General features: G+C 40.4%; 2 protein-coding genes and 1 long non-coding RNA gene across 4 annotated transcripts; 2 read left to right on the plus strand and 1 right to left on the minus strand.

Annotated features, from left to right (window-relative positions):
- The first annotated feature begins 312 nt into the window (after positions 1-312).
- LOC124409892 lies at positions 313-1,714 on the plus strand. Its single transcript, XR_006929550.1, has 2 exons — positions 313-432; positions 993-1,714. It is a non-coding gene; the product is annotated as an uncharacterized LOC124409892 (long non-coding RNA).
- LOC124409872 (polyhomeotic-proximal chromatin protein-like) lies at positions 1,631-9,436 on the minus strand. 2 transcript variants are annotated; one of them, XM_046887801.1, is made up of 13 exons: positions 9,232-9,436; positions 6,629-7,316; positions 6,259-6,522; positions 5,876-6,154; positions 5,511-5,715; positions 5,144-5,385; positions 4,548-4,928; positions 3,764-4,277; positions 3,415-3,672; positions 3,161-3,292; positions 2,920-3,067; positions 2,644-2,833; positions 1,631-2,560 (listed from the first exon to the last, which is right to left on the minus strand). In XM_046887801.1, the coding sequence occupies exons 2-13, from the start codon at positions 7,133-7,135 to the stop codon at positions 2,330-2,332; spliced, it is 3,351 nt and encodes a 1,116-aa protein (XP_046743757.1). In that variant the 5' UTR covers positions 7,136-7,316; positions 9,232-9,436; the 3' UTR covers positions 1,631-2,329. The 2 variants fall into 2 exon arrangements, with proteins under 2 accessions (XP_046743757.1, XP_046743758.1); XM_046887802.1 differs by lacking the exon at positions 9,232-9,436 and adding an exon at positions 9,068-9,154.
- LOC124409879 (D-2-hydroxyglutarate dehydrogenase, mitochondrial) lies at positions 7,617-22,753 on the plus strand. The gene is made up of 8 exons (XM_046887817.1): positions 7,617-7,718; positions 19,568-19,867; positions 20,497-20,694; positions 20,828-21,021; positions 21,151-21,319; positions 21,417-21,715; positions 21,847-22,015; positions 22,119-22,753. The coding sequence occupies exons 2-8, from the start codon at positions 19,585-19,587 to the stop codon at positions 22,373-22,375; spliced, it is 1,569 nt and encodes a 522-aa protein (XP_046743773.1). The 5' UTR covers positions 7,617-7,718; positions 19,568-19,584; the 3' UTR covers positions 22,376-22,753.
- Positions 22,754-23,873: the final 1,120 nt, after the last annotated feature.

The following is a 23,873-nucleotide window of genomic DNA, read 5'->3' on the forward strand; positions in this document are numbered from 1 at the left end:
CTGATCTCTACACTAACCAGTGGAAGAATTGTTAAACAACGTAATCCGTTAAAGAACACCGGCATTACGTGTTGGAAGGAAGTTGAATAATTAAATTTGACAATGAGAAGGAATGTGAAAAATCTGGTGTACGACACACTGCATAAGACGGTTGTGCTTACGTGTGTTGCTATAACCTTGGGTGGATCATGCATGCTCGTAGCACGAGGTTATAACTATTTAACGGTGGTTCGACCGCGACAACTGCAGCTAAAGCATGAACAAGAAAAACTATTGCTCAGCGAAGGAGTAAGCATGGATACGCAGAAGATGATGTAGCCTGATGGTCCTCGCACATCGACAACGCATTATTTCGCTTCACCTCCCTCATAGTCCTAAAAATAATCGAAATCAGTTGAATAATAAATTGACAAACTTTTGAATTAAAAAAAGGTAATTTATTTTATATTCCTTCTCCTGCTTTATTTCAATTTTTTCCATAATGCATATAGCTGTACCTAGTAGCTGTTACATAACTTTAAATAAAAATTTCTATATCTACTTACAATTAGAAACGCTAAACTTTATTTATACTCAGATTTGTACTTCTAATATTCAACTACTACTTGTTGCTAATCTTTTTCAATAACATTATCAGCAACGCTTATAAGTTAGGTATTCAAAAATAGTCATAAATCTGTCAGTATTATTGTTATTCTTCTCACTTTTAATGTTAACAATCTTCAAACTTAGGCTGTAAGGACTGATTTTCATAAAATAAGCATTCGAAAGTCTTGGATTTTGACTCTGTACAGTTAGTTTCAATTGATTGGTTTTCAGTCTAGTTTTATACAGCAGGCAGCTAGTACAATATGCAGCCAATTACCATTGATTATTTCAACGAAATATCTTATGCGTTTTCAACATTAGGTACGTGTCAAAGAAATCCAAAGGATATTACTTGTGTTAGATAAAACTAGGAAATTTCGCAAGCGGTCCTATTTTGGTTATAGATATCGATGCGATACCATGAATCTGTTCTGGCTCACACTACGATGTATACATCTCTAACTCGGATATGATGGACCATTAATCTCGTGGCACCATAAATTGTAAGTACGTTTACAAAGTGGCTTGAGATTATTGTAAAGAAATATTCACGTAACGTGTTCTTGTAACGATACTCATTACAATTTAGAATTTACAATATGAAAAAGAGAACGCTGAGAAATGAATTATCTTGCACAATAGTGTAATGGTAAGGGGAAATACTTTCTACACAATTCGAGCTGTGATTATTTTTATTAGCACTCATAAAATTATTAATTCACGACGACGAGTAATAAACCTTGATTTAATACTAGTATATCTCTATGATTTCACGTTATAAAATTTGGTATTTTAAATAAACATTATATATTTAGTATTTATATTTACAATGTGAGCCATAAAATCAGCTCCTGTCGATGGAAAATAGCAGGAAACTTGATCACGGGATATATGCTGTACTTGTCTCTTTATGCTATAATAAGTATAGTATAATGTGTCCACCATGATTAGTTAACCACAAATCACTCAAGTTTTTGCAGTATATTTTTCTGAATATTCGTCAGTTTTATAGTTTTTTCTCTTCCATTAATTTCTTTATTTGTCACGTTTAGAACACATCTTTAGCCTAGAAAATCTTCTTGATATCATTCACTTTGCACCCATCTTTACGTTTCTCTCTAAGAGCCCGTTAGAAAAAAAAAGGTTACAGGTGTACCAATAATTCCATAGCAGTCCATAGAATTGTTAGATGTGTATTATATACTATCATATAATACTTTAGTATATATGATATCAGGTGAAAATTTCACCAGTCATTTAAAATCTGATCGACTATAAGTACGGAGTTGTAGAGTTCCAAAAATAATCACTTCATTTTAAGGTATGTTAGGTTCCTTTCTCAAAGATAGTTCCTTTGAAATAAACTTCGTGCGTGTCCTGTAATTCTTCAACACGTAAATACACTGTATTTACTTTCTAGGACTCGACTGTATGTCTAATACAAGGAACGTTGCCAGTGAATTATTTACACCAAAATTAATAATTATCACCATGAGATACGCAAATTTTAATTTTTTCTGTTCCCACGTTACACTTTCGTAAAAGTTCAATGAATCAATAACCTGACAAAGAAATTGCAGCAAATAATCTGCAACGATAAATGAAATCTTCCAAACAATAATCATTTGTTAAACCCGGTAATATCATCTTTGAGAGAGTATAGTACGAAGAACTCCACACACAGTCACGAGTTCTCACCATCACCGATGAACTAGAACACTTTTTGTTTTAATTATGGCTTTTAAGAGTTGTTCGATGATGGAATTGACGGGGACAGGTTTGAGTCCAATCTCATGGAGTCAATTCTGGCAACAATTTTTAGTGCTGGTCCTAACTTGATGCTCATTGCTGACATCAAATGATCTTCTTTTAGTAACATGAGGGCTTGGCCGTCAATCTCCTGGATTGCAAAATCTTCGGCATAATCAGCACAGCCTGGTAAACCTCGTATGAAATCGCAGACCTCGTTCACCTATTGATAAGATAGTTATATTAAAAAAAAATAGAAAACAACCAAATCCTTAAGTAGGGGGATATAAAATATTTTTATCTTACCGTCCACTTCACAGGATTAATCCGAGTTGCCGAATCATCTGCATTAACAATGCCAGTAATGTTTGCGACGGATGTCGATCTGTCTTCTCCATTTTTCCGTATTGTATCTCCATTGTTAAGCTTGGACTCTGTATCCATGTTTGCCCACTCCTTTTCTCCATTCTCGCGATCGCTAGTTTCTTTTCTTTTGCTAAAAATGTACAGCTTGTTGAGAATTTGCCCCATAGCTGGGAACCTAAATCTTATTACAACAATGGAAAGATCTAGAACTCTCACCTCTTTGCACAGAGCACAGAACAGAAGCGCTTCGACTTCTTATACTTCCCATTGTGGTCTTCCAATAAATTTCCACAGGCTTCACATTTTGTAACAATTCCTCCATTTCCATCTCCATCATTCGCATAATCAGGCGCATGCTTTTTCCCTACAAGATTTATAATATATCAGTTACCGGGCACATAAAATATTACTAGATGTTTTTTTCTGCTCGAATTCATAATCCGAAAATTCAACTCACTGGGAGGTTCGTCGATGGACTCTTTGTCTGATAATAACATGTTATTTCTGTTCAATGGGTTTGACGTATCATGTCCAACTTGTCCCACTGTTCCAGTCAGTGACGATCGATTTACAGCAAATGGTTCCGAAGCTATAAAAGGTAAATTTTTAGCCACCAACCGATCAAGTATTCCAAATATTTTTACTGCATTTAATTACTTTCACATAATTTTTGACATAATTTATTTCTATGACTTTACTGTCATTATTTACCTTCTTGAATGACGAATCCTTCTATTACGTGCGTAAGCACTTGTGGTTTGACCATAGCCTTGGGCGGTGCTTGTTTATTGGTCACAGTAGGTGGTACCGACACTGATACAGTCGTTTCTTCTGTACTAACTCCATTTGTAATAGAATTGATTGCGTTAGCAAGACCTGCAAGGGGGTTACTACATCCTCTATCTTCCAGCTTTGGAGTTACTGCAGGTGTCGGCTCATCCTTGATACCGTTTTTGTTTCGTTCTACTTCTGCAAACAGGTTTACATACCTGTTACTCTGAAGTATTTTTAGAATTATAAAGGATTACAAATCTGAAAAAGTAGTTTATCATGTACGAACCAGGATTGTCAGTCTGAGTTACAGTGACCTCCGTTTGCGATACGGTTGTATTGTCCTCTTTTTTCATAGCCTTCACATTTTCATGCTGTTGTTGCTGTTGTTGCTGCTGCTGCTGCTGCTGTTGTTGTTGCTGCTGCTGCTGTTGATGTTGCTGTTGTTGTTGCTGCTGCTGAATTTGTTGTTGAGCCTGGTGCTGCTGTGCTTGCTGTTGTTGTTGTGCTTGCTGCTGGGCTTGCTGTTGTTGCTGCGCCTGCTGCTGGGCTTGCTGCTGTTGTTGTTGATATTGTTGTTGTTGTTGTTTCGTCGGCATTATTAGCGGTTGCCCTTGATTATTGTAAAGCTGTTGTAACTGGTAGGCTTGATTATGCATCGGTTGTTGAATTACTTGAACTTGAGGATGCGCAGCCATAGTTGTTATGGTTGTTGCACCCTGTTGTCCTGACAAAGCCATAGCAACACCTGGTTGTTGCTGTTGTTGTGGCTGTTGCATCGACACACTTACTGCACCCTGTAACTATTTGAATAATAAAATTGAAAACATTGGCCTCAACCTCGGTATTTTAAAGCAGGCATACCGACAATATTTCTACAAACTGCACTTTATGCACTACCCTGCTGAGCGCCAGCGCCAACACACTCACAACTGTTATGTGAGCTGAGCGTATCATACACACGCTGAGAACGAAGCTTGGCGGCGTGTAGATTGCACTTTGTAGAAATATTCTCTGTATAAAGTTAGGTTCATTTGGTAGGATTCAATTTCTCAATAAATTATCTAACGTACTTGCTGAGTCATGCTGACCGTAACTGGCTGAGGCTGAACTTGAACTTGCGTAGGAACGACACTATGTGGTCCATTTCCTGCCTGTTGTTGCTGCTGTACTTGCAATTGCTGTTGGACTTGCTGTTGTATTTGATGTTGAACATGTTGTACCTGTGGCACTTGCTGTTGAACTTGTTGTACTTGTTGCTGTAATTGCTGCTGGTGGTGCTGCTGTTGCTGAACAGTATGTTGCTGCATGATCATTGTAGCATGATGTACGTTAGATTTTGTTTGATTAGCCGCATCTGCTTTGGTCGTAGCTGTTACCGCATTTGGTCCAGGACTTGTCCGGATGATTGGCTTACCTCTGCCTTTTCCACCTCCGCCTCCTGCTTTTCCACCCTGTATAAAAAACGAAAATACATCAAAGCAACCACCTAACAAAAAAACGTTGAATAGCTGTACATCATTAACATTCTACAAAATTAAAAAAAAAAAAAATGGGTTACAAGAAAAAAAGGTAGTGTGTCGATTTTAGTACCTCAACTAATATCCTCACCTTCGTTAAGGTTCTCTAACAGAATAAATGAGATCGTTTGCTCAATTTTGATAATTACCTGTACGTGTACTGTAGCCTGTACTCCATGGACAGTCTGGGTGGAAACAGAACTAGCTGGTCGAATATTTGGACCTTGCAATGAAGATGGAAGAATGTTGAGTGGTCTTTGGCTACCACCTCCCTGTTTGCTTTGCTGTTGTTGCTGTTGTTGTTGTTGTTGTTGCAAATCGATTACTCTTGGTTTACCCCCAGCTGCAGCTATTTGCTGTACCCCTTGTATTTGCTGTTGCGTTGCCATAGCTAAGATATACAATATATACATTGATATTTTCAAAAAAAATTTCACATCGAGAATTGCGGTGATTTCTTTGTCATTTACGCCTTTCAAAAAATGATACTCTGAATATAATTTTTTTATCACTGACCATTATGAGTCTGGATAGGCTGTGGACTTTGAATAAACATATCTTGTTGTGCTGGCCCTCTGATGAAGATCTGATTTGGAGCGGCAGTTAGAAGAGTCTGCGGTTGTAACCCTGTCCAGGCAACTTGTTGAGTAAACGGCCAGGGGGCAAATTGCATACCTCCACTTCGTGTACCTGTCGCAGTCCCCGTTGGACAGGTAGTGTACTGGAAAATATTAGAGTTAAAAACACAATGACAAGACATTACTGAATATTTAGTGAGTCGATTTTCGTTTCATTGCATGGCCAAATTTCAATTGCACATATCAAAAATCGTTCAGTTGAAATACACCCTTGCTAAATTTATACCCTTGCTTATTTGTTACCTTCTGTACTTGATCTTGTTTATTAGCAGTCTGTTGTTGCTGCTGTAGTGTCGGCGGAGGTTGCGGCGAGCCAAGAACTCCAAGTTGACTAAAAACCAATGTTTGCCCACCACCAGGGTTGGCAGATGTTGGAACAGGGAGATACCCGCCAGGAAAACCTTGCACTTTAGTACCTCCACTTCCTGGATGGCCACCTCCCTGTCCCGGATTGGAAGATGTTGCCAGCATATGTGGTGTTAATTGTGTCGTAGATTGGAATGGTTTTCCAGCCGTTATTACCTGTCAATCATTCAATTTCAATTGACACCATCAAACAGGAATTTTGATTTACACTATTTCTATCATCGGTTTATACAATGACAACAATCTTTATCGATATTTACCTGTATAGACGAGGGATTTATTCCTGCCGGATGAAGAGCTATATTGCCTGGCATTATTAGCGGTTGTCCTTGAGTATTATAAAGTTGTTGCAAATGATACGCCTGATTCTGTAAAGGTTGCTGTATCACTTGAACAGCTTGGGGATGGGCCGCCATGGTTGTTATCGTGGTTGCACCCTGTTGCCCTGATAAAGTCATCGATACACCTTGCTGCTGTTGTTGCTGCTGTTGGTGCTGCATAGATACTGTCACTGCACCCTGCAACTGTATCAAAGTAGCATTTAATAAATCAACTTTTTTTCAACTTTACATGTTCCCCATAAATGGCAATATTTTTTTTCTAATTTATGTAAATCATTCATCAACATACTTGCTGTGGCATGCTGGCCGCTACCGCTTGAGGTTGAACTTGAACCTGTGTAGGAACAACGCTATGTGGCCCATTCCCTGGCTGTTGTTGTTGTTGTTGTACTTGTTGCACTTGCTGGACTTGTTGGACTTGTTGCTGTACTTGTTGTTGAACTTGCTGCTGTAACTGTTGTTGCTGCTGCTGCTGCTGCTGCTGCTGCTGTTGTTGTTGTTGTTGTTGTTGGACCTGTTGCTGTTGTTGAACCTGTTGCTGTTGTTGGACCTGTTGTTGTTGTTGAACCTGTTGTTGTTGAGCTTGTTGTTGCTGTTGTTGCACCTGTTGCTGTTGAGCTTGTTGTTGCTGTTGCTGCTGAACCTGTTGTTGCTGTTGTTGTTGGACGTTTTGCTGTTGCATGTCTTGAGTTGTCATCATCATCTGTTGTTGTGGTTGCTGTTGTTGCTGCTGTGGTTGTTGTTGTTGTTGTTGCTGTTGAGGTTGGGTAATCTCGATTTGCTTAACATCCGTCATTTTTGACTGAGTTTATCGCGGGCCAACAACGCTCTCAAACTTTCGAGACAAGATACTATTATTCCTATGTACAAAATTAGCTGAACTGTGTAGATCACTTATTGCACGGCGTTGTCTTTTTCTTAGCCATTTTAATTTCTTTAGTGTTGTCCACCCGCATCTTTCTATCGCACAGTCAAATCTGAAATTCAATGAAAGGAAAAGAAAAGTTACAAGAATGCATTACATTCACACAGGTAGATTCCCTTTTCTGAATTATTTTATTTCCATACAAACCATGCTCGCCCATAGAATGACATTCAGATTTGTTCCAAAGAATGCATGTACGATAATCATACATTTATAATTGTAACATACTCTGACGGATTGTTGATATGGATCTTTGAATTTTTAATCATAAACAGTAGCTCCATCTATCTTTAATTTCATCATTACATAACCTTATGTATTTAACTAAGATAATAGTTTATTACACTCAAATAATGAAATGACTTGTTTTACTCAAGAGCTGTATTTTCATTTTGACTGTGCAGTTTCCTCGGAAAGAGCTGATCATCGCCTTAAGAGTCTTCAAAACATTTTGGTGAGTACCATGTCGTAATTTAAGAGCAACTTTTTTTATTCAAGTAAATTGTTCTATTTATAATAACAAGTTATAAGGGTTATAGAGGTTATGATTAATTTCAAAATGATAACGAAGTATTGCAAGATGATTTTAGGTTAAGTGCAAGCTACGTAAGGATGGATAAAAGAATGACATGTATAATATATACGATATAAGCTATGTGTTACTCGTTTCTACTAATGTAACATGGGTAATCTACGCTATTGTATCTTACACACTTGATCCGAGAAAACACATTATGTGTATTGATGCTTGATGATTAGTATTTGCTGAAGTTGGAGTGCGGTTCATAGCCAACAAGAAAGATACTGAGAATTTTTTAAATTCAGGATAATATCCATCGCCCAGTATTACTTAGCATCGCAAATTGCACTTACAAAGCTAATTTCGAAATTATCAATAAATCTTGCAAGGTATGCTCGACATATGTTTAAAATCAATATTGTAAAGTTATGGCTTCGAGAAGGCTGAAATGGCATCATGTATCCAAGACAATTCTGAGTTTGAAAAAAGAACGGTATCTAATGAGAATGAAGTGTAACAAATGAAGAGCAACATAAAACAGCTGTGCACCAGTGACACAACTCAAGTTTCATATGGATAATGAGTATCACTGGTGCGTGTGTTCTTTCTCCAGGGTGAACGTGTGGTTAGAGCGAGTGAAACCGTCAAACCGTAAATAGAGTGGAACCTCAGAGAGACAGAGATGAAGTTAGTCAGTGAATCTCAACTCAATGCATGAACAAACAATTTTTTTATAATTCTAGCAACATTCAACAATGTCTAGTGCGGCCGAGTGTTAGGGCATTCTCCAATTTGTTGTATATCGGTCGTACTGCACGTTGTTTGAACTTAAAACCACGTTTATCGCCCGAGCCTTCTATTCCGAGAAGTTTGCAAGTGTTAAACGCGACATGTATGTACATATGTATGTCCGTACATACACGTATGCGCAGTATACGCATACCTGGGTTTAGCATAAACGAATGCCTATATCAGTATGCATACAATGTATGGCTCCCCTCGCAAGTCCTGTAAGTGTGTGTGTGTGTGTGTGTGTGAATGTGCGAGAGCAGTGGTGGATAGCTAGCTATCTCTCGCCTCGTGTCCATCTTGGAATAACAAAATACAAAATGTCGTCCGAGCAAAACCTCCATAATTAGTAAAAGCGGGGTGTGAGTGACAACACAGATCTCGCCATAATGGATCGTAACAATAGTAACGATAATAATAATAGCAACACGCGGTAGCGTGTATCACGATCGCGGATAGCGCGTATACAGATATCGTGTATACGACGAACGAACCGAGAGTAGGTTAGAATCGAGGTGGTAAGGTTGGAAGGCGTCCTGCTCTCCGACATATTGGATTGGACTAGCTCACTGGCCGTCGTCGGCTGGTTGCCGTCGACGGCTATGTAGGAACAAACACCGTCGCACACCAAAGCAAATCTCGATAATTTCGTACTCACCATGTATTAACACCGTTTCAGCGACTGCGCGGGATCTTAAGCACGATTATAAACACACCAAACTTGACGATAAAAAAACTACGTGTCAAATAATACGAGAATGTGAAATAACTCGAAATGCACCCGGGAAAAACATCGGTTTAGAAATAATATTCGGAGTTGACGTCGAAACCTGAAAGCGTTGGTAGTCGCGCTCACTCGCTGTCTGCCTCCCACTTTGTGAGTGAGGCACCCCTCGCTTCCCCTTCTCGAACGCCGACCCTACTCTCCCCCCCCCCTCTACCTCCCCCCTTCTCCTCCCCCCTACGTCGTATGGCCATCGAGCTGCAACCGTCGTCCCCCATTGGTCCAACGTGGACAAATCCCAGAGGCATCGTTCACCGAGCGAAGGGCGGGGCCTGCGATATTCGGATTATGGGCGCATGCCTGCACACACTCGAACCCAGCGTACACGGCGTTCGCCTAATACTCATGCGCGACGCATATACACACCGTCTAGAGGTCCATAGCAGACCTGATGGTATAAACTCCCGGCTCAGGGCCGTCGCATTGGGTGCATCCGAACGGCACGCTTCTTTGGGTTACAAAGTTTTGGAAAATTTCATTCCCTTCTGTTGAATTTTCTTTGGCAGTTTTCGCAGATCGCGAATAACTCGCCGTAGGTTCGTCGTGCTGAATTTTTTGCATAATGATATCATTTCATCAAAATTGGCGGGGAACATTTTGAGACTTTCGTACCAGCTTTCTAAGATGGAAAATAAATCTATCGACTTTGGAAATTCGTAGGGTTTCAAACTTTTAGCCTGATGCTGTATTGCATACGTACCATGGAAAAACAACTGCATGCAATCGACACATCACCTTGCGATACAGTGACGTACTTGCACGTCAATATTCGTCGCACCTGCATGATGGATAAATTAAGGGTATAACGGTAAAGTTTCAATGACATTTGCCCAACTGATTTACCGCTCGTTTCCAAATCAAGTGTAATTTCACGGTACGGCTGTACCGGTAATTGAAACTGTAATACCTCCTGCAGCGAGTCAATAAAACGGGGCACCAACTTCTACTCACGGCCCTGTCCCAGCTGACTACAAGCCGGGTTTATACCTCCGAGTTGTATGCGCCACAAGGCAGGGGATTCGTGGTAGGTTGCAGTAGGGGTTAGCTCCACGAATCAGCCGAGCTTTTCTCGCCACACAGCGGATCCCTTAATATAGGAGTATAAATTCTCCCTCACCTCTGTACATGCTGTTTCCGAGGCCGTTTGCATGCATCTCAGCAACATGGAACAAATTATAAATTTCATCGTAACGGTATACATATCACAGCTTGGTAGCCGAGTGGAGAGTTGAAACTAAAAATAAAATTTGCAAAGATGCAAGTTAGTTACTTATCTTTTTTCAATTATTTTACAATTTTTTCAAACGCATTATAAAAACATTAATAACCATGCAACCGACCATTGATAAATACATGTCGTGTCTACGAGTAGGCATTACGGTTCAGTACTTAGCAATCTCGACACAATTATATGATATTGCGAGAGAGAGAGAGAAAGAGAGAAAGAGTGAGTGTGTGTAAGAGCTTCATGTCATGATACACTATATTTATGATTTTTTGTGCCACCGGTGGAGTGTAGTTTGGGTATAGTGGTGGGGTAAGTAACCAGCCAATGGTTTAGGTCGACCAGGGTTGCCAAGGAAACCGGTTAATGATTCCGGCCGCCACTGAGGAATTGGCTCGGCGAGGGTATCCCTGCGCATGCGCACACACACCGCTCGGAGACGATTTATTAATAGCGAGCCGTCCCGTTTTACGGTGTGTGCGTCTTGCCGGTCGACTCACACCGCTACATCCGAATAGATGTCGGGCCGGTCACCTCTCGCCTCCACACAGATAATTAAATCTCTCCACGCACACAGGGGCGCACCGTCGGAGCCTTGACGACGATTGGTGTCTTTCCCAACGTCAAAATCCCCACCTCCCACAGCTCGCCCCCTCCGGCCTACTCTCCTGTTCTATCATATTTTACTGATTCGATGACACGTATATGTAGGTTCGAATCTACGTGCGTGTATCCACGTTCGCAAGTATGCATGAATATATACTGTATGATCGACGCTCGGGGAACGATTGAGGGGACATGGGGGGGGGGGGGGGGGCTCGGGTATCCACCAGTGTAAACAGGGAGATCGAAATACTGTATACATCGGCCACTAGAAACGTAGGTACGCTGGCACGCCCATGCACCAAGGTCAAAATTAGTGCACCACGTCACGCTCTTCCAGAGCTTCGTTATAGGTATACCCACACATATATCTGTATCGTGCCTTCCTTTAAACCCAGCTGATGTTTGTTATTCTATATAGTAGATATTTTTCAACCCGACTTGTATCGTAGACGGGGATCACTTCGAGGTTCCATCAGCCACCTGATTTTCATCAGCTGATCTTCTTGTTACACGCTTTGGTCGTTAACGAATCCAAGTCATTCAACACGTGTCTTGAGTTGCAACTGTAGTTTATCACTGCTGTTGTTCAAGGAAGAAATATATTATTTAACTACCAAAAGAAGACGGTTATTGTATACTCCGAGAGGCAAAAAACATTCACTTCGAGAGTAAGTCGATTTCAACTTTACTGTAAATCGATATATTTTTCCGTTTTTATTTATATTTATAACTATATAGCTCTGGATTAAATTCACATGATTTTTACATGATCTATCCTTAGAACTTTGACTGTATTAGCAGCTATTATAATTGACTCTGACGTATAAGATTTTTGTGCATCAACGTCCGCACCGTAATTCCCATAACATCAGACAATTATTTAACTTTCGACTTGAAAAGTTTGTTGGTAAAAAGAGAAGAAAAACACGCACGGTACATAGTAACCGTTTCTACCGAGTATACAACGTATCGCGTTTCGAGGTATGGTAGTTATTGTAATGAGAAACAAAACCTCGTGCAGCACGAGGATAGCAAGTGCATAAGCCAGGAATGAAATGTATCAAGACATGTGCGATGTTCCCACATACGCATAGGTATACACCTATGCCCGTATTCTGTATTGTATATACGCCCATACAATACCGATCAAGGTCTGGGCTGCAGGCAAGATGAGAACATCAATCAGTGTTAGGTTGACACGTGAGACTCCCTGCTCTCTCATGCATGTGCAGTACAAGTACGAGACATTCGGTGCAGGGGAGCATCTAAGACACCTAAGGTTTTGACTTGCACACCAACCCCCTACCCCCTTCCCTCTCCCTTGTGGTGTCGTAGACATTATGCAACACAGAGCTCTCCTTGATCCGTAAAAACCAAGTCTCCGGAATATACGGGGTTCATGCGCCAATAGGAACATACCTTCTGTCTTTCTCTCTCTCTCTCTCTCTCTATTTCTCTCAACAGTAGCTCTTGGTCTCTAAATAATGAAGGATAAAAATTGAATATGGAACACCTATAAGAGCTCTTCTCCCTGCAGATCGTCGCTGCTGCCCCCCCTCCCCCCCTCATCGTCCCTCCAAATTCCGTGTTACCCCCTCTCGGTCCCTTTCCTCCTTCCCCCGCCCCCCTCTGCCGACGCCCTCTTCGTCCCTTTTTCATTCCTCCGACGTCGCCGGCATGGTTTCGTCTCCGTTCACGGCGTCCTTCTCCTTCTACTCCTCGCTCTCACTCTACCAGCCGGTTTCTCTCTGTCCCTCCCTTTCTCTTTTTCACCCTCTCGCTCCCTTTCTCATTCCGTCTCTTTCTCTCGGTCCTACTCATGCCTCTCTCGATTGTAGACCAGGAAGAATAGTGGCCTAGAGCGCGCTTGCGGGGTGGGCGTTTCACGCTCACGTGACGATCACCGACCACCGCCGACTTTCTATACATATAGCACGTAGTATGGGTAGGAACTTGCTATATAGCCATATGTGTACCGAGGTGTATATATATGTATGTATATACATATATATATATAGGTTATACCCGACCAGATTCGATGCATATACGTCGAGCGGCTGGAGTGGGGCATAAGGGGTCGAGGAGAGGGAAGAACTTCACGTATAGATATATCCACTCGCGCTATAACGGTGGGGCATGAATAATTGTAATGCAACATTCGCGGACTCTCGCGTCATGTCCCCCCCACCGATTCGCTATCTCGTTCGGCCTTGTGTCGCCACCTCGTATACACTTTGGTGTATCCTTCTCTTTCTCTCTTTCCCTCTCTCTCTCTCTGTACGCAGCACGCCTCGATCATCCCAGAGTCACCCTCTCTTCCACCTCTCGCTCTTTTCTTTATATCCTTGTATTGGTGTATACACATATGGGTATATGTATAATTGTTGTGGCGGGTCCTTAAGCTGCTATTTCCTTGTATAAATATTGACCAAAACGATCAGTTTGACAGCTGTATTATAAGACTGCAAGATTGGCATGATGATGCCTTTCTTATATGCTAGATTGAGGGAGAAAACATGGCGGTGTCATTCAATGACCATCTTAGACCACTTGGAAAATTACTTTCAAACAGCCAACCATTCTTTTTATTTGTATACCACTTTGTCACGATCGACGTTTGTTTATCTTTACTCACTACACTCGTCTATATCATATCACGTTCAATTTTGTTTACTTCGATATTCTACAAGAACATATGTGATTATACTCAAACTGCGAATGAAGATCGACGAATTCCAGCACCGTGACCCGTATATATGTATATACACGTTTTGTTGGTTAAAAGATGGCGGAAGAGGGACAGAGAGGGGGGAGGAAGGGTGTCCATATTCTCGGTTTGCTGTATATCGTTAATTGATATTTTTACGGATGTTAAAGCTGTTTGAACCAATCATCAATTTTCGATTACAAACTTGTATGACAATGAACACTTTGTATTATGATCGTTATAACATACGCATTAAAAAAGAATTAAATCACATGAGGAAACTTCGTTACGCGTATGACGTTGTACGCATAGCGAAGTATATTAAATTCTTAAGTATTTAGCTATACTCGTCGTGTAAAGTAGGCGTAAAAATTTTGCTTCATGTGAGTAATCTATTCTCATTCACTCTGTACATAGAATGCAATGTTGCAACATCATGTAATATTCTAATGTGCATGGTTTAGTTCGATGAACGATGCCAGGCAATTGTAGGTGCTGCAGTTCTGCACTTTGCGATTTTATATACCTGCCTACCTGAGTTGCGTAATTCAAGGCACGTCATTTATTCTTGCCATCATACTGCAGGGTTTGCAATTTCAATTGTAACACGAGTACGATATATAAAATGTAGTGTAAAAATGCACTGCAGTATGGCGTGCAATTGACGAGCTTCTTATTTCTTTTATTTCGTTCTGTTTATTTTCATGTAAAATTCACAGGAAACGAATGGAAAAAGAATGTCAAGATCGCAATACATTACATATATATATATATATATAGGCGGATTACCGCGAGGAATCGTATAGCAATGATCAAGTCCGTGGGACCGATGTCACTCTAATCTTATCAGAGAAGAGCTCATTGTCTTGTACAATTATTGTAGATATAGATTCTTTGTCGTTATACCTATATATATATACACACATGAGTATTATATTATCAGAGTTGCAGTATGCACGTAGATTATGTAACTGATTATAAGATATGAAGAATCGCAAATATAATGCACATTAGGATGGATGGCTCAAATTTTTTTTTATCTTTCTCGTTTCCATCGCCTCAAATTTTTGTCTATGATAGAAATAAGGTCCTCCCAAAGGATGAGCTCTCTAGCTCAGGTCTAACAGCTCGCTATTTTAATTTTAATTTTGCATTCATTTGATGTTGGAAAATTTTGATTTTCGTTAAAAGTTGAAATACTTGTGATCTATGCAACATTTTTTAAATACCAACATGCAGAGATCCTCGAAGCTGATTCTTCGAGCTTTACAATCCTCTGTAAGAAAGCATGGTTATCATCGTTAGGACACTATATTGTATAGGTTTTCTCCTTTTCGGTAAAAATCGGTAACTTTCAGATGACTAATGTCTATTCCAATGATGATAATCGTTTTCAATGACAATCACACTTTGTTACAAAAGTTTAGAAAGCTTGAAGAATCAGCTTCAAGAATCTAGACCTAGATTTGAGAAATATTGTATGGCTTACGAGTGTGTTAACTTTTAACGAAAAGTGCAATTTTTCCATGTTCAATGAGTGGGAATTAAAAATCAAAATAGCAACATTTTAGACTCGAGCTACAGAGTTCATCTTTTGGGAGAAATTTTTTTCTATCAAACACTAACACTTGAGGAAGTGAGAGGAATTTTTTTTTTTTTTTTTTTTCAGAACACCCTAATGCACACACGCACAAAACACAGAACACAAAATGTATCTATAGACGAAGAATTTGTGACTGCAGAGTTTTAGATATACTTCATATAATATACGAGGTATGATTGATTATTCTGCAAAGACGCGGGAATCATATTATACATATATACATATATACACCATGTAGATTATATATCCGGATTGTGGAGGCGTTGAGTAGCTTGTGGTTCATATGTATGGGTCGTGCAGGTATAATCATGACGAATGCACGTCGTGCAGGGATTTGTACGTGAAAATTTTTTCACCGAATAAAGTAGAGATCTCTCCATTATTAGATGGCAACAGCTGCAGTACGTGGCCCGAGTAAAGCTATTCGCTAATGGATGAGTCTCTCTACGAAGGATTTGGTGGCTGGTGAAGTCTCTTGCGTCAATTAAAATCGTGAAAATCTCGAGTTGTACGTCACTGTGGCGTGAAAAACCTCATAAATATAGTACCTTTGCTGAGGCGTGCGAGTCCACGTTGTAACAGTTTATACAGCTACCCTGGAGGCATATCTTACATTTTTCCACCCTTCGCGAGCTTTTCTTTCACGGTGTTATTAAGACGATGTCGTCCACTTCATTTCATCGCCTGGGGATGCCGATGGTTCTCGCTTCTCGCGGGCCTTTTACATTATGTGCAGTTGATTTAAACGCAGGTTTCGCACATTCAGCAAATGCAAAGTAACACTGTTGATGGAAATTTGTGATGTACGTATAGCTAGCGAAGTTTTATCATGGTTTATGAATGACTCGCAATAATTTTCAATGCTCTTCTTATATTATATGTGCGTAACTTACGAATAAGACTTGTGTAATAAGAGTAGACTGCAGTTATACTTGTTATTTTGAGAAGTATTCTCTCCAATCAGTGTCTATGTTAATTTATCGATTCACGTCATTATCAGAACGTCAGCGATTGATGACAATTTTACATTAATACATCTGTGTTAGAAAAATTTATGTATGGTCAGCGATATAATACGATCATATAAACACTGCCAGGTAGGCAAAAATTTGGAAACAGGTACTTACACACTTGCAAAGTGGCCTATACATAATACCTGCGAGTTCTCGTTATGCTTTTTATTTCGATCATACTGCAATGTCTTACGCGTTAAGTTATTCATTCTAACGCTACAAGATGAGACGTATATAATAAGTGATTTATTGCATGGCATATCTGTATACCTATAGAATACAATCAGCATATGTGATATATTTCGTTGACAATATTAATCATGCACAAGGATAATTAATATCCTTGCTTTATGTGCGATATACTATTGTTGCAATCAAGTATAGGTATGTTAGGCTTATCAATTAGTCTTATATGCGCACGATGAATAATATCGTGGATTGTAGATCTGTTACGAACTTTGTGATCGTTTTTATTATTTCATCTGCAGGTATCTATATGTACATAATACATAGGTATAAGATGAGCTTTAACTAAGTATGTATATATATGTGTGTGTGTGTGTGTGTGTGTGTGATGTATGGCCTTGCACTGCATGCACGCGTGTGCCCCTCACCCTTCACGGAGCAAGAGAGATATAGAGTTCGGTGCCTTCCCTCCACCCTCGGCTTTTCACCCTCAACCCCGAACTGCAACCCCTCGCATCTCGTGGTTTTATCTCTCTCACTGCTTGGTGAGCTTTGTCAAGTGTTCTTTCCCTGCTCTCATAGGCACGTGTATATCCGCGATCGGAATACGCGCGAGCTAGGCTAACTATTTTGGCCCAACTTTATTAAATCAACTTTTCACGTATTTACTATTTAGTTTGAGGTAGGTACTATTATAGGTATGCACAAATAGAGCTGTATATGAGAGCTGTACAACTTGCTGGACATAATTTGCACTCTCTCTTCGATGCGCGATTCGATATGTCCTTCTACTTGTTGCAGTTTCTACTGTGCATTCGATGAGTACAGCCGCACAGGCACAGTAATACCTACTCATTAATGCCTCAAACTTCCGGCTAACTTGCTTTTGGTCCGAAACAAAATGCGAGCTCTATTCTATATGAATTATGTGACAATGATTGGCGATGCAGCCCACTTGAGAGAATGGGAGTCATTGTTATACATAATTCGTGTGGAATCGAGCTCGCATTTTGTTTCGTATCGAAAACAGGCTAGTCCAAAAGTTAAGTCATAATGAATAATACTGCAACAATTCGAGTCGACAACTTCTGTCAAACGTTTTGTTTTAAATCATGAAGGAATTGTGTATAAACATTAAGAAAATAAGTTTATTTTATATAACTACATATTATATAAATACTCGGAGTATTTTTAAATTCAATTCCCTTTTTAACAGATAGGTATATTTATTATAGTGCATAAAATGGTTACAAAATAATTTCTTTACAGAGTATAACAAGTTCTAATAGTCCTTCATGCTCAAACTCAATCAGCCTCACACCATCCATTTTACAGCACGGTATGCATAAACGGTATACTTCTTGTGTTAGAATCGCTCTATTCACCGTCTTGGGGTTGAATTTTACGCACGCAACGTGTTGCTTTAGCTAGTAACACACGTTATATAATATGGTCCTTGGGCTTTTACTTTGTGTGTTATTATTAACTACAAATTAGTTTAAGTATACCATGAAACTATGGAGTTGGCTGTTTTTTTGTTTAATATACTGACCATTGACGAAAGTTCGAGTAAAAATCTTAACATTTCATTTGAACGGCAGAATGACCTTGCTCACGTCACAGAAGTCTAACCAATCAGAGAACTCGACAGTGATTCTCAATGCTTAGGAGCCCTAGATATTCATTATCGTTGCAATAATTGTATAATGACTGTTTTGACACGTACTTTACAGTAGTAATCATGACCTGATCTAACATTTAATAATGATCATTGCCGGCCTCACATCTAACCTATTCCATAAGGGTGAGGCTCAATGAAAATTGGATAGCTTGGCGTCTTCATATTATACAGAATAGCAATGTAGGAAAGACACTAATCTCTATAGTAGAGATCAGTAAGGAAAGAGGGAAAAGTGTGCATTTTGAATCAAGGATAAATGTTCTGCAAGGACAAAAAAAATCATTTGAACAAAATCAATCTTCGATCGAAGGCCTGATTATGGCACAGGATAATAAAAGAAAAGTAGGTGCCATGCAGTGTATTGTTTTTTCGATAACGACCGGGCATTTGTAGCGTGACGAAGGCACGTTCGTCGTGTTTTATTTCTCTTCCTTTTTTCAAAATGCACTATCATATTAACGATATAATTGCTTTCTAACGAAAACTGTAAAAAGTAGGTACCCACAACCTGGGTGGTTGTCCTATAACAATCCCAGCACAGTATTAACGACGTTGACCATTCGTGATCGCTGGTTGTGTAGTGTGACTGCATATTTTTGTGTATATAGATATATATATAAAATAAAACCCTTTCCCCCACCCTTCGAGTCCCTCCGTGCCACTGACCGCTACCCCGTGAGGTACAGTCGGTTCAGTCAGTATCCCGGAGCTGAGAGAGAGACTGCTTCGTTTTTCGTTTGAACCTACACCGGGAGGCATCGTAAATCTGTCGTCGATGGTTCAGAGTGGTAAAAATCCCGGCCGCGGAGGCCATTACGCGGTCATGTTTCCTCGAGGCTACTCAATTTACGTCCCTGGCTATAGGTAGAACTGCAGCGCTGCAGCGTGCGAGTTTTGCGCTTGACTGTACGCCGTCCCCCCGGTACACTCCGATCGTGGCGCGGCACGACGACGCAGAGAATTTCAACTCCGAAGCCCTGAACGAAGCGGCGAAGAAGGACGGCGGGGATCACGCGATTCGTCTCGAGCCGACGAAACTCGTAGTAAATATTTCTCTTCCACCTATAAGTATTCTTGTTGGTGGAATTTTGGGAAGAGGTTAGGTGCAGGGAATGGGAGTCGACGTTTGCCGTCGAGAAATCCTTCCAGGCTAATCTATCGCTCTATACTTCATATTTTTTTTTTACAGAAAAATAGCGCCGGAGAATGTTGAGCGCTTTGCGACAGCTGCGAAACGCTAGGAAGGGCGGCACGGCTCTCCGGCATGCGAAAATCAAGGAGTCGGCAACGGTGCTTTTCGCCACGGACGCCGTCGCTGCACTCAAACCTGAACCCACCGCTGTCAGGTACAAGGTGACACGTGGACCGTACGCCACGGTCACCGACAGCCATCTACGCTTCTTCGACGATCTTCTCGGCAAGGACAGGCTTATAACTGATCCCGACGAATGCGAGAGTTACAACGTCGATTGGGTTAAAATGGTCAGAGGTGGGTGGTGGAAGCTGCAGTAGGTGGTAGACGCTCAACGCGTCTCGAGAGAACCTGCGCACCGTCTGCGCGGAGGTTGCATTTGCCGACGGGAGGGAGAAGGAAGAAAAAAGGGGAGGAGCTGAGCGCGAGGGAGACGCCGCGCGTCGTCTTTCTTTTTTCACAAGCTTTTCCGATTATTTTTTTCAACCTTCTTTCTCGTTTTTTTTCCCTATTTCTTCTTTTTTCTCACCCTCTACAATCCTTTATTGCATTTTATTCGTTTTTACGCTATCCGCCATTTCCATTACCCGGTTTAACGCGTCTTGTGATCAACTTTATTTACTATCTACCTACTAACTGAATATGGACCGTGAATTCGTTCGGTTCTAGATCAGGTCTGTCGGTTCAAGCCTCGAGGGTCGATTGTGTCGTGCGTGCCGCTGCGTGCGATACGCATGAAAAATATATTTCACAGAGCGCGCCACTAAACACGACGCTCCGTTAGCGACATCTTCTATTAGAAATATAAAGCTTTGCTCGGTATTTGAAATTGGCGCGAGTTACGAATTAGATCAATTTTTCTACGTGACGTTGACTTGACTAAATTTTTTTTTATCGACATCACCTTTTTTCCTGCTATTTTTCAGGGTGCAGTCGTGTCGTTGTGAAGCCAAAAACGACGGAAGAGGTTTCAGAGATACTCCGATATTGTAATGTAAACCGACTAGCTGTATGTCCTCAGGGCGGAAACACTGGACTTGTTGGCGGCAGTGTACCTGTTTTCGATGAAATCGTTCTCTCCACCAGTCTCATGAACAACATTATCGAAGTTGATAATATTTCAAGTAACTATCGTTCACAGGATTTTACACCTCCTACTGTGTCCCATATTCTAATTTTTATTAAATCCTAGATTGATAATTTCTACGTCGTAATGAAATCCCTGTTCTTCTAACTCCGTATCATTTTTATCTTTAGGCACATTGGTCTGCCAAGCTGGCTGTGTTCTAGAGACTTTGGAAAACCATTTAGCACAATCAGGGATGATGATGCCGTTGGATTTAGGTGCTAAAGGTAGCTGTCAAATTGGCGGTTGTGTTTCTACAAATGCTGGCGGTCTTCGACTCTTGCGTTATGGGAACTTGCACGGCAATTTGTTGGGGCTTGAAGCCGTACGTTAGATATTAAACAATTAGTAAATAGAGAGTCTGAGATTTAATATTCTACTGGATTGTGCGGATAGTGATACACAGATTCTAATTACTTTGATATTAATCAAATTACTTTTTGTATTCCAAAAGGTGAAGGCAAATGGTGAAATTGTAAATTGTTTGAATACCTTAAAGAAAGACAATACTGGATACCACCTGAAACATCTATTTATCGGATCAGAGGGTACTCTGGGTATCGTCACGAAAATTGCCATTCAGTGCCCTACACTTCCGAAAGCTGTGAGCGTGGCTTTGCTAGGTGGGATAAACTTGACTTTCAGTATCTTTGTTTCTTTACTTTAAGCTTGTTATAAAGTACATCTAATCAGTGTACATTAATCATTGGATTTCCACAGGTGTGGATAATTTTGAGGACTTATTGAAGACTTATCAGTTGGCAAAGGCGGAATTAGCGGAGGTTCTTTCTTCTTGTGAAATGATTGATCGGGCTTCAATGTCTGTCTGTACTGATAATTTGGGGTTGAAGAATCCGCTAGTTCTAAATAATGATGGGTACGAATTTTACATGCTAATTGAGACAGCAGGAAGCGAAACACGTCACGACGAAGAGAAGCTTAACCAATTTCTCGAGAAAGCTATGGAAAAAGAAATAGTTAAAAATGGTACAATTGCCACGGAACCTACCAAAATTAAAGTGAGTTTGAAACACACATACTTAATTTTTGTCTTTCAACACGAGGTACAGGAATATTTGATTTGGTGATTATAAGATACAGTTTGAACTTTCTTTCCTTCCTGTTAATGATGAATTTTTCATCTTTTCAGAATATTTGGCAACTCAGAGAACGTATCACGGAAGGTGTGATGCGAGATGGTTATGTATTCAAATATGACATTTCTGTACCGTTACCAAACTTTTACAAAACAGTCCAGGTTCTACGCGAACATCTTAAAGATCCTCGTATCAAACGAATAGCAGGATACGGTCACATTGGTAATTCACTTGACGATTTTATAATTACAGATATAGTTGAGTTTTGTTCAATTGCATAATTACAATTACAAAGTTCGTATGACCATAGTAAAAAAATTTTCAGGGGATGGAAATATCCACGTGCAAGTTTCGATACCTGAATACATAGATGAAATAGCCCATCAAGTGGAACCATTCATTTTTGAATACGTTTCTAAATTGAAAGGCAGTGTGAGTGCGGAACATGGGATTGGGTTCAAAAAAACAAAATTTTTGCATTTGAGCAAAGATGAATCTGCCATCAAGTTGATGCACGAACTCAAACAAATGATGGATCCAAATCGAATTCTAAACCCGTACAAAGTCTTACCATCTTTGTGATCTATCAAAAAAGCTTCTCAATCGTAAAAGTTCGACCGCTGTTTGCTCCAGTTTTACCGCGGGGTAAGACTATCTCGTCAAAAAACACTTTCTCACTAGTATATATGTGTATATGTCCTTACATACAATCCAATTTAAATATGTATATAGATATGTTACGCTAACGTATTTAACGTCGACATGTTACTTTTTTTTATACTCTGTAATATTTCAAATGCAGCTTTATGTTTCATAGAAAATCCTAAGTCTAAATCCGAGATAATGCGTTGAAAGATGTAATAAAGCTTTGTAGCATCTGTAGCAAAAACTTTCGTTGATGTCAAACCATCGAAAATTCGTATTTTTAATAAAAAGATTGCGAAAGGCGGATTCTAAAAATATTGAAAAGCGTTGAATCACGCGGGCATCTACGTCCCATCCATCTATCTCGATGTCGAAATTTGGGTTACGGTGCAACTGTAATTCCAGTAAGATTCTGACTTTGGAAATCGATACGCACTATGGGACTGGATACAGAAGCTGTGGTTCTTTTTTATTATCTCAATAAAAAGTGGACCGCAAGTATAGTTTGTCGGCTAGTAGATTCGGGGGGCGATATGGAAATGCAGAAAAGACTGTGTATAAGTAAATCGACATGCGATGATTAGCAGGAATACGGTTCATCGTCTCGCCAACTCCAAATCCCTGAGCCAGCGACGCAATCAATAATCTGTTGTTCCACAGCCGCGAGCAGCCTCTGCAAAAATACGCGAAAATTCGCGCTTGGAGGCTCGGCGCGGCCGCGGCTGGGTAAGTCGGTCAAAGAAGGGCTCGCGCTTATCGGTCGAGCGAAGAAGCTTCTACTGTCAGATTAGTTCGAGGCGCCTCCGTAGTTCGTCGCTAGCGACACGGTGGAGTCGTCGTAGTCACGCGTTCCCTCGGCTTTCGATACTCCAGTCGGTTTCGGCCGCTCGGAGTCGACTCCGGTGCGTTGCTCGAGTGACTGGCCTGGATTCGGCAGTGTGCAACGACGAGTTGCCAGGTCTGGGAGTAGTTCCCTGGGACCTCGTTTGACAGCTGCTCATGTCGGCTCCTCCGTTCAGGCTAACCGAGTGCATTTGAGAACGTGTATAATAATGAAAATCGCGTCGCTTTTACGGCGGGGCTTGTTTTACTATTAAACAGTACGCCCACGCCGGTCAGAGAGGATAGATCGATATGCGACGTTTCGAAGGTGGAATAGGATGGTGTTTGTTCGTTATGGCGGAATGCGGGTCTTCGTGAAGGAAATCTGTCGCGATTTTCACGCGCCTAATATACAAATAATAAAAAAAAACGATCACGGATCGTAATTCAGCGCCAAATAATGCGACGGAAAAAAGTTATCTACACACATTACCATTGTTGAAAACGGCGTCTCGTCGTTTTTTGTTGATATTCAAACATCTTTCTTGTTACTCAAATCGCAATTATTAATTATAGAGTAATTAATCTTCTTTCCTATCTTTGTTCTTCTTGC

The sequence above is a fragment of the Diprion similis genome, chromosome 8 (genome assembly GCF_021155765.1).
Source record: "Diprion similis isolate iyDipSimi1 chromosome 8, iyDipSimi1.1, whole genome shotgun sequence".
NCBI classification, from domain to species: domain Eukaryota; kingdom Metazoa; phylum Arthropoda; class Insecta; order Hymenoptera; family Diprionidae; genus Diprion; species Diprion similis.